This window comes from Pagrus pagrus (assembly GCF_965226575.1).
Source record: "Pagrus pagrus genome assembly, chromosome: 5".
In the NCBI taxonomy this organism is placed as follows: Eukaryota; Metazoa; Chordata; class Actinopteri; order Spariformes; family Sparidae; genus Pagrus; species Pagrus pagrus.
Window position 1 is genome coordinate 3,537,803 of NC_140189.1, and position 11,886 is coordinate 3,549,688.

The 11,886-nt window shown below is 39.5% G+C and overlaps 1 protein-coding gene across 1 annotated transcript; it reads right to left on the bottom strand.

Moving 5' to 3' along the window:
• Positions 1–1,177: 1,177 nt before the first annotated feature.
• Positions 1,178–10,356, bottom strand: hopx (HOP homeobox). Its single transcript, XM_084352994.1, has 2 exons — positions 9,997–10,356; positions 1,178–1,451 (listed from the first exon to the last, which is right to left on the bottom strand). Exons 1-2 carry the CDS (start codon positions 10,144–10,146, stop codon positions 1,374–1,376), a joined length of 228 nt encoding a protein of 75 aa, XP_084209120.1. The 5' UTR covers positions 10,147–10,356; the 3' UTR covers positions 1,178–1,373.
• Positions 10,357–11,886: the final 1,530 nt, after the last annotated feature.

Sequence of the window (11,886 nt, forward strand, 5' to 3'; positions counted from 1 at the left end):
CCTCACACACACACACACACACACACACACACACACACAGGGGTCAGGATTTCTATTCTGTCTTGTAAAATGAGCAACTGTAGCCCGTCTCACTCTCACTCTCGCTCCACTTTTTCAGCCTGAGTGTTCTGATTTCAGGACAAATTTAACCTAATTTAAGCTTCCAATAAACATCTATTACAGGCTCATTCTCACAGTAGAAGGATATTCGGTCAAACTACTTCAGATTTTTGTTCCCAATTTCCTGCAAACTTACCTCAGTTGTTTCTGTTGTAAATAGCAACTTCCTTCATTTTTACAGAATTCATTTTACCTCAGTTAAACTTAACATGTCTCTCACCTCCTGGTAGTCTAGAAACTGGCCTTTGTTTTTTTCTTTTTGTTTCATTGGACTTATTTCTGGCAGCTTAAGAAAGAAGCCATCATTTGGTTTTTTATCCGAAGGACTGACAGCAAAACCTGATCTTTAGGGGGGTGGGGGGTTGACGTGCAGCAAAGGGCCTCAGATCGGACTCGAATCTGGGGCTGCTGCAGCGAGGACCAAGCCTCTGTGCATGGGACGCCCGCTCTACCAACTGAGCTAATGGACACCCTGTACTGTCAGTATTAACAAAGTAAACAAAGCACACTCTCTTTCTTTTAGTTTAAAGTCTTACTTTTGTTTGACTTCAAATTTCTCGGCGGAAAGAAAAACACAAAATATCTTTTTGAGGTGTTGAACTCTCGCTGGCTGCTGAGATCACATCCTTTTTTAAAGAGAGCGGTCACAGAAAAAAAGAGACAATGAAATGACATCACCTGTTATTTGTTTAGCCCATGATGCCACTCAGCTCAGCCGGCTCACATATCCACCCCCTCCCTCCCTCCCTCCCTCCCTCCTGTACTACTGGACTTGTTCCAGATTTGTCCCTGAAAGTTCCTGGACAGCCGCAGCTGATTCCAGCAGCATCTATTGTGATCGCAGCGCTTCCTTACATCTTTTATATTCCCGGCGTCCAGCTCCGCTCCCTGCTGACAGACGTACATGTAAACAAAGCCTGAAAACAAAAGCACACTGACCCCAAACCCCCCCCCCCCACCCCTTCTGAACTTCATCCCACCATTGTATAACTCTGCTTCCTCAGTGAATTTGAACCCCAGACGTACAGTTCAGCAGCCTCAAAGCACACTCGAGTCGTTTTAACTCATAATAACAATATGTTTATTTCTGTAAACATAGCGGTTATATTGGCAGCAACACAAACACCTTCACATAACGTACAGAAAGTTAGAATAGCTTCATAGATACAAAAAGAGAGATCATGGGTGGGTAGGGTTCAGTTTGTCCAGGAGAAACAGGGTCAGCTCAGATCTTCAGGCATCCAGCAGATTCTTCAGTCCAACACCGATCCGAGTTTAGCTGGAAGACCCTCCGCCTTCCTCCACTGTTCGTTACGATGCTTGAACCATACCTGGAGGAAACAAGAAAGACAGGACGGAGGGAGGTGTTAAAAACAGTTAACAGCAGGTTAAGGTTTTGGTTGCCTGAAACACGAGAGCGATGAGGTAACTGGTCCGGCTGACATGAATACTCCTGAGAAGTTACACAGGTGGAGTTGAATGATTTGAACAAAATACTGGGCTCTCCAGATTCATTGTTATACTTTCCTCATCCTCAGGTGACAGGTTATATTTACATACACAACAATTATTTAACCCTCACTGAGACTTAAGCTCAGCGAAGGCAACCTAATATTTTTGTTTACATGTGCTGTTACTGAGAGTATTCAAGCAAGACACATGATACACTACAACAACCGTGGTACTACTAATGTGTAAGTCTATATGAAGCTGATGTGACATGCTTGGAGAAAGGAATAGTTTAGAAATTAGAGGACCTATATCAGTCTAATAAGACGCTGTAGTCAGATCATGATAGCCCGAAATCCCCAAAGCCAAAAATATCCAACATTTTCATAACATTAACAGTGAACTTGCACACTTCCAGCCCCCTAAGTGGAGGCTACTTGGCCATAGCATGTTATCAAGCTAACAATGTCATGAGCAACATGTTATTCACTGAATAACATAGGCCTGCCACTAGTATGTTAACATGGCTAAAGTTAGCATGCTAGCAGCTATTTAATTAAACATGCACTTACATCTACCTACTATGTTTTCCATCTTGCAAATCTAGCATTAGCATGTTACCAACCATGTAAATTTAATTTAGGGCCTATGTTGTGGTTTAGCATGTTTCAGCATTAAAAAAATGCTAAACCACATGCTAACTGCTACATAATTTAATATATGTTGACATATAGCATGTAACATTTAGAATTCTAGCATTAGCAGGATAACATCCATGCACCGTTTAACAGCTATCAAATATAACATACGCTAACATTTAGCATTCTAACATTAGCATGTTGACATCCATGTAACTAGCTATTGAATTTAAAATATGCTGTTAACATCCACACACCGGTTCACAGCTATTGAAGTTAGCAGGATTTAGCATGTAACATTTTAGCATTGAAACAAGCTATTTCATTAAAATATGCTAAGAGTTAGCATGTAACATTTTACCATTGAAACATGCTATTTCATTTAAAATATGGTAACATTTAGCATGTAACATTTTAGCATTGCAACAAGCAATTTCATTTAAAATATGCTAACATTTAACATAACATACATTTTGCTTGTTAGCATGTTAATGTCTGTGCATCAGTAGGCTACAGAGAAATTTAACATTTAAATTTAACATACGCTAACATTTAGCATGTTACATTGTGTACTTTAGTGTTCCAATGTAAGCATGTTAACTACAACATGCAAGCAGCTATTGAATTTAACATATCCTGACATTTTAGCATGTAACGTTTAGCATTTTAGCATGCTGCCATTAGCTATTTAACATTTTCACAATACAATAAATGTAGCCTAATATGTCACTTGTTAACTTGTTACTATAGCCTACTATTAAAATTAGTGTGACTACAGTGGATGCGTTAACATGTTAATGTTTAGCATGTAACAATATGCTATCTGTAGGATATCATACAGGACGCATGAGAGATGTTAGAAAAACATTTACTGGATGCCTGAAAGTAAACCTAAAATACCAACTTAACCCAGAATTTAGGTTTTGTTCAGGTTAACTCATGAAAAGGTTTCTGGTCTGAGTTGATGGTCTGTTAGCATCATGGATCTTCACACCAGCTGTTTTTAGTTTTTCTGTTTTTGTTTGTTATTTCTGTGTTTACAGCGCAGTCAATCACCAACACAGAAACCCCAAATATAAAATCTATGATTAAAAGAGTCATTGAATGTAGCTATGTTCCTCTCATTACCTCCATGAAGACATACAGTCACATTTCTTGGTGCATGTAAATGTGGTCACTGACTCATTCAGGCACAGCAGTGACCCTGAGGCTAAGTCGTATCAGAGAAACCGCAGAAGACGAATGTTTCCGTCTCATTTAATAAGAGAATGTTGGACTGACTGGATCTGATCCAGTTCCCTGCAAAAGCCGACTGCTCTCTGACCGCTGCACCCAACACTGCATCACTGAGCCTCTGACCACATGATGACTGTGCCGAGTGCCTTGACACACACCCGTGACCCGGCGCATTGCTGTTTTGCGGTTCATGTTGTCAGGGGATTCACAACAATGCTTACATCATCTCGATAACGCCGAGGGGAAAGGGAGGGATTCTGATCGGCGGCCTTAAGACACGAGACCCTGGCTGGCTGTGTGAGACATGCCTGGCAGGAGGGACAGTTTCCACATTTTGTACTGAAAACACATGAGATTCTCATTTGCAGTCATCTGGGTTTGAGACTAAATCAATTCAAGAATTGGCTGTTCATGCTGCATTCTGTGTTTTGGGATTTCATACTCTCATTTCTCATGGTGCAGGATATAAATTTTTGGAGATACTTAAGTTACTAGTTCATCAGCAGATATTTCTAAGAAGATCCAGTCTGTAAAGGTTTAGTCTTTCAAAACGCTCATTTTCTCTACCAGGTTTTGAATGGAAGGCAGTTGTTTTGAACTTTGTTTTGTTTCTGCTCTTTGAATGTCTTATAAAGCACACATGCCACTTCAGGACATTAATGGTGAGATTTATAATCTTGCTGACCCATACATTACCGCCTGTGTAGTTTTTTCCCTTTTGACTAGCTCTGGGTTACATAATGAGGTCTTTCAAACTTGACTCTACCTTTATGTCATTGACAGAAAAACAAATAAAACTGTCCATGAAAGGAGCTCAAACATGCCGCACAAAGGTTGAAGCAAGTTGTAAATGTTGTTAATGTGAAACGGGGAGTGGTAGCCGGGCGTGTTTCTTCAGCTAAACCTTCTCCAATGACAGCTTTGTTAATACTCGACAGGGGGGGCGGCAGGAAGAAAAATAAAGCCAGAAAAAAAAAAAAGAAAAGAAAAGCCACACATCAGCTGGAAATGAAGTCAGGTCTTTTGATGAGGGGCCAGACCTTTACCTCACCCCGGACCAGGCTTCCCCTGTCAGGTCGGCCCGGCTTCTCCCACCTTTGTATACTATGAATGGAAACAGTCACTAACACTGGGGGAGGAATTAGGAAGCAGCAGCGTGCAGTTATCATGGCCTCTCTGGAGGCAGAAAAGGCTGATATATAAACCTCAGTGGACCCAGTCAGATAATGAAACACTTCTGCTGTTGTAGCAATGACAGGCTAAAGATGGAGCTTGGCTGTTATAGTAGTCATTCAATAAAGTGGGTGTCAAAGTTACAGTGCTTTCTTATATGACAACCTCTTTGTGTTTTTTGGTGCTGTGTCGATCATTATCGTTTCATGTAGGTGTGTTGCTGCAAAATAATGACTATACCCACACTTGGTTTGGCTAACTCCAGCTGCTAAAGCCTTGTTAGCTAGTTAGCTTCGGCTAACAGAATTGTACGCGGACTGAGGACTGGATCTTGTCTTACGCAGCCTTGCCATGTTAGCGGGGGATCATTTTATGGACAGTAATGCTTACACCTACCAATAATACTTTCAACCTTTACTAATATGATACTCAGATAAGTGACTATCGGATTGATCCAGCAATATTACACAAGAAGGTGAGCTTTACTGTTATCATTGTGGTCAGGACCTTGGAACATTAACCTACTTGATGACCATAATGTAATAAAGCTGATAAATAGCTCTCCTGGTAAAGTACATGCCTCATCATGCTACTGAGGTTGAGGCCTGGGGTTCAAATCCACCCTGTAGTTTTTGCTGCATGGACTAAAACATGGCTGTCATCAAAACTTTCATTTTGAACCACAAGAAGTTCTTTAGACATCTGTAGCTGTAGTTGAAGAACGTCAATGTCAGCAAAGACGCTGAAAGGACGTATTTTGGATATGTTTTTGCTCAGTGGGGGTTTGGAGGGTGTGCACATTGGGTCCTCTGAGACGTTTATGTGTATGTTTGCAGAAGCATTATTTCCGCTTTACAGGATCCCTACACAGGTCATGTTTTGTCCTCTTTTACACTCATCCATCTTACACTGCAGCTGCAACGATCAGTCCATTAATCGATTAGTAAAAATCAATTCATGGACATTTAAAAATGTCAAACTTTTACTGGTGCCAGCTTCTTAAATGTGAGGATTTGCTGCAATACTTTGTCATTTATGCAAGTAAATGAAGAGTCTTTGGGTTTTGTTCGTTGGTTGGACAAAAGACACAATTTGATGAGCAGCCGCGTGACAGCTCCTGTTTCACTTACTCTTCATGCACATAAAAGCATATTCTTAGGCTTCAGGTATTTTGCTACACAGCCAGCGTAGATACGGTGTAAAAGAGGTGACACCTGCACTTCTACTACAAAATACTTCAGCTGATGTACCCGCTGACACATGAAGATCAGAGCAGCTGCAGACTGTTCCAGTGCCTGTGTAACCTCAGCACTGAGAAATCTAGAGGAACTGGTTGGTGCAGTCAAAGTGGAAAAACCAGTGACAAGCATGAGTGTGACGATGAGTTATGAATTGATTAAATGTACTGAAAGAGCTCATGAAAAGGACACGTTCCCTACCATGTGATCGCTCTGTTAACCCGTCTGTCAGCCTCACGAGCACAAGCACGAGCAGAAATTTGCCTACAAAACGAACCTGATGCTGCGTCAACTCAAATGACAGAATTTGCATGTAGGGTTTTACCTCCTGCTGAGTACAGCTAAGCAAACAGTCCTGTTGTTGTCTGCCTGCAGGAGCCTGAGGAGGAAAACCCACCTGAGTGACAAACACCATTTTTCTTTAATGCATGACAACTTAAAGTTCTCAGTGTTTTCACAATGATGTGTCTCTCAGAGGAATGCTGCTGGAGGTACAGTATCTGCGTAACTTTAGTTCACTCTCATGTTGGTCGTTATCTGCACTCTGAAGCTTCACATCTGGCTCCTGATGTGACAGCTGGACAGACTTTACAGTAGGTCCAAGACATTCCTCAGATAGAGGAGGAGGTGGGAGTGTTTACATGTGGGAGAGATTAAATACCTTACATAGAAGTGATAATGTGATGTTTTGTATAATTGGCATTTTTTCCCTCCCAATTCATGCCTGTAACAACAAACTTAACAAACGCTATCTGCCGGCTCTTTGCTGCTGGAGTGGATGTGTTTCTGGTTTGATTTTAATAGTAATGTGTTTATTTATGAGCTCTGGAGCTGCGATGATCTACCTGTTTCTCATTTGGGGAAAGTTGCTGCTGTTCCTGCTGTGCAACGACGAGTCAACTTATCGTCAGAAAAATAATTGCCAACTATGTTGATCATAACAAGCTGTTTTCTGGCCTCTAAAATGTGGAGAATTCCTTATTTCCTCAGTTTTATATCATATTAAACTGAATATCTTTTGGTTTTGGACTGACAACAAGACATTCAAAGACATCACCTTGGATTTTGAGAGACTGGGATGGACATTTACACTGTTTTATAACATTTTATAAACAAAACGATTAATTGGTTAATCTAGAGAACTAGAATGGTCCTCATTGGAGAGCATACCTCCTTAAACCTGATTATTTTAATCAAGAGTCATGCATTATTCCCCGCAAATTAACCAAAATGTTGTAAATCTCTCAATGTTAAAGAAAGTGAGAAAAAAAATCCTGGAGCCGTCCCTTTATCTGGATCTACACTTAAAATGAATGGGGTCTATTTTGGACAGAGACCCATTATCTATCCAAGTTTTGTGTAAATTTGTTCAGCAGTTTTTGTGTAATCCTGCTGACAAACCAACCAACAAACAAACAAACAAGGGTAAAACATAACCTCCTGGGCAGAGTTAATAATCAGCTTTATTTCCTTGACTCAACCTGTCCTACAAGCAATAACAAATTAAAACTGATCAAGATTTAGAAAGCAGATGTTTTACCTCAAACCCTGGTCTGACGTCAAAGGTCCAGTTTGTAAGAAAGTTGATTTTTGAGTTTCAAATACCAACACTCTTCAGTATTTGAGTGGGGAAGTCTTAATAAGTTGTTAAGTTAATAAGCTCTTAATAAATTGGACCTTTCAATCAAAATGGCTGCTGTTAGTCTCACTTTCAAACTTTGTCATTTTTAAGTTTGGAGTCAGAGCAAACTCCTGCTGATGAATATGTGGTTGAAAGCTCTGGAAAAAACTTGCGAGCGGACTCAGAGTTAAGATTATTTTGTGAAAGTACTGTTCTCAAGCTCAAAATGTTTTAAAATAAATTCAATGATTAAAACCGACTTCAACTGCAAACGTTCGTCATTAACTTTTAATCTACCAATTGAACTGACAGTTGTTTTGGTCTTTAAAATGTCAGATAGTAGTTTAAAATGTTTGTTTTGCAGGAACAACAGTAAAAAACATGAAGATATTCAGTTTCAGATAAGACAAAGAAATGCGATAAACTCTCACATTCAAAAGCTGCTTGAAAATGTTTATTAACTATGCATTTATTATCAAAAGATTAGATTTCTAGATTAGACTGACAAATGGTTTCATCTGTGCATTAAAGTTCTGCGGCAGATTTGGAGACTAACAAACACTTGAGCTGATGTGTTTTCAGTTTTTTTTCTTTTCTCCTCACAGCTCAGTAAAAACGTGTTTCCCACATCCGACCAAATATGAAAGCCGCAGAATCACGAGCAGCGACAGCGACCGCATCACCAGCTACACAAACTGCACCATCAGAAGTGACGTCACAGTCACACCCTCACTGTTTGACCAACTGATGATCTTCCCTTAAAGTCCTGTCTTTACACTTTAAGTACCCTGTGCAGATGAATCAGTGCTGAATGGACGTTGGATCAGGAAACTCGACTCTGACACGACTTCATCAGGAAATACAACCTGGAGCCGCTCCATTGACGATCAACGGGGCGCTGCTGCCTCTGTGGTCAGTGTTTACGCTCAGAGGAGGATTACTTCATCACATCTTTTAACAGGAATACTGAGATCATTCACAAACCTGCTCTATTCTCTGTCAGTGCAGCAGCTCCAAGTTTCACATCACTCTTTTTTGACCTTTAGATAAACAGATGTACTTTTTGTTTTTCTTCTCGAATCAGTTTGTGGTTATTTCTGGGAGATATCAGTGGTAATAAAAAGACAACTTGTAAACTGTATTGACACTAAATTGAAGCCTTAAAGTCAAGTTTCCTGAGTCTAGATCAGCTGGTTTTTTTGTCAGTGCTGGTGAATTCAATAAAAAGATGGAAAGAAGTGACAAAGTACATTTACTCAAGTACTGTATTTCAGAACAGTTTATAGGTAGTTTACTCAAGTACTTTTAGACATTAAACTTGTGCTTCCCTACATTTGGGAGTAAAACACTACTTGTAACTTCACAAATAAAATATTTTGTATTGCAAGTAAAGTTTTACGTTTTAAAATATTTGTGAAAGTCATCCATGCGAATAGTACTTAAAGTATCTGATATTAAATGTACTTAAGTATCAAAAGTATTTCTCTGGCAATAAATATACTGAAATACCAAGTACAAGTAAATTATATACAGAATATATATTTATATGAAGGCAACAGTGAGGAAAAGTAATTAAGTGCATTTACTCAAGTACTGTTCTTAAGTACAATGTTGAGATACTTGAGTATTTCTATTTTCTGCTACTTCTCTGCAGTTCAGAGGCAAGACTCCACTACTTTTCTTGTACAACTTAAGTTACTAGTTACTTTGTAGATTTATTTTAGTATTCCATAATATTATTTACTAATAAACTGTTACGTAATAATAAAGATTAAGATAAACTTTACTGATCCCGGAGCAGATATTAAACCACCTTTACCAGCTTCAATATTAAAGACATGAACACATTAATGCAGCAAGAAGTCTAATCGACTAATATAATATACGTTAGGCTGAAATATGCCATTCTGCATTGTGAGTACTTTTACTTTTGGTACTTTATTTTGATGCTCATACTTTTGTACTTTTACTTCAGTACTTTTACTTATAACAGAGTATTTCTACACTTTCACTTCAGTACAAGACGTGAGTACTTCCTCCACCTCTGGTATGCACTGTGCACTATGGTCGACTGATTATCGGATACAATATTCAGCATTATTCTGATTTTGTTGAAAAATCTGATTGCAAATGAAATAAATTAGTATCTAGTAACTAAAGCTATCAAATAAATGTAGTGGAGTAGAAGTATAAGGTACCTGCTACATTTTACAACACTTCCATCACTGGTATGACCTGAATTTCACTGAAAATTCATTACAATACATTAAATCATCCTAAAATGTAAAGTGATTCCAAAGGAAATCACAACAAATCATAAAATCGTCTTACTTTTAAGCATTAAACATGTTATCAGTCACCAAAGGAATAGATCTCTAGACATGCAGGACACCATCTGATCAGGACAACCACCACTATCAGAAACCTACTGACATGAGTAAAACTTAGACCCACTCATTCTCTACCAGTTAAAGCGACACATTAGACTTTGTGTTATTACTGACATCAGGTTTGTACTCACTAGTGTTTCCTGCTCCGACAGTCCGCACTCCGCTGCGATCAACATGAGCGTCGTCCCGTCCGGATGCCTGCTACATTTGCAGAAACTCTCCTCCAGAATTTTAGTCTGCTCCTCCGAGAGATTCAGACACTCCAGCGCTTTAGAAGCCATATTCCCGTTTCCCGTTAAAGTCAGTCCGGGGTTTAAACAGTTCAGTTTCAGGTCCGGTGATGTGCGCACAGCTGGACGCGCAGAGCAGAGAGGCACCGCGGTGCGCAGAGGACGCGGGGATGGAGAAGCGTGGAGCGGCTGCGGCTCACTGGCAGCTCGGCGGGAGAGAGTGTGTGTGTGCGTGTGTGTGTGGGTGGGGGACTGAGTGTGTGTGTGTGTGTGTGGAGGTTTTACTACTGTCAACAGAGGTACGTCATGAGGCCGTTCCCACCAGCTGGGCCCTCCCCCGAACACAGCTCCAAACGCAAGAGCGTTAAAGGAACATTCTGGAGGATGATCACAGCAAAAACTAGAAAACTACTGACAGTCACTTGAAAATGATCAGAAATAAATGAACTTTATTGATAAAGTGATGTAGGCCTACTACTTAGGCCTACCACCTACTAATACACTGTCAAAGTGATATAGGAGAGTTTAAACAATAAATGATATTCCATAACAGGAAGTAAAGCAAAACAGCAGTCTTTCACATTATAATTATTATGATCAATCTCAGTTTCTTTATTGATACCGTCATACCGTCACTGGGGGGCGCCAAAACTGGAATTGTTCAAGCTATAGAGTCTATTTTTTAATTGAAGCCCATTTCCACCCATTAGAGAAAAACCCTGAGATAAATAACGAAAATTAATTTCCCAGGGTAAGTCATAATTAAGTGACAAAGAAGTCGTAATTATTAGATTTAAAAAGTCATATTTATGAAATAAAATGGCATAATTGTGAGATAAAAACAATCAAAATTATAAGGAAAAAAGTCATAATTAGGAGATTTAAAAAAAAAAAAAGTCAAGATTCTTCTCATCATTTAGACTTTTTTCATAATTATGATGTACACTGGGATTACTATTATTTCAATCATAAGTAAGTTTTCATCTTTTTTTTTCTTTAACTGGCAGAAATAGGATTCCATATTTTTTTATGTTGGTACCTGAATTAAACTGAATTTAAAGCAACACTGTGTAAGATTCTGGACAAAGATAGTTGATTGTTCAGCTCATCAAATACTGACACTCTTCGTTGGTGTCGGACCCGAGACGTGAACCCAAAGTGCTGGTATTTGACAATCTGGGACTGAGACTCAGCCCTGTGATGAACTTGGCTCAGGGGCTGTGTGCTTTGTGCTCACTGGGTAAGCTTGGCTCAGGTGCTGTGTGCTGTGTGCTCACTGGGTAAGCTTGGCTCAGGTGCTGTGTGCTTTGTGCTCACTGGGTAAGCTTGGCTCAGGTGCTGTGTGCTTTGTGTTAACGTTAGCCTCTGAGGAAGGCTGTTGCTGCTGCCACAGCTCTTTTCCTCAGCTCAGGGGCTGTGTGCCTTGTGCTATATAAAACTAAAAGCTGTCTAAAAATAAGCTATAAATAAATCAATAATTTACTGCAACAGACGTTGATGTGCTAACAGGAAAATTAGGGTGAAACTCTTATGCAGCAGAGAAAAAAAAGTCCTACTGTACCTTAATCTTTCTCTGTTCCTGTTTATAAATCTTATCCATTTACTGAACATGTTGACTGACTCAAGGAGAGCTCAGTTATTTGGGAGGCACCTGTTCAAGCATGATTACAAAGATAAGATACTTTTTTTTAAATCATAAACCTCCTCACTCCGTCATATACACACACCCTTGAAATGCACTTCTCTCTAGTGAATGTTATTATGCTATCTTCACAATAATAAGTGGATTAT

What these genes read in the sequence shown, in the direction of transcription:
- hopx (XM_084352994.1), bottom strand. Translation starts at nt 10,146, where the DNA reads ATGGCTTCTAAAGCGCTGGAGTGTCTGAATCTCTCGGAGGAGCAGACT. An exon ending in TGTCGGAGCAGGAAACACTA is followed by an intron (nt 1,452 to 9,996) that starts GTGAGTACAAAC and finishes TGTTTCCTCCAG; the next exon opens with GTATGGTTCAAGCATCGTAA.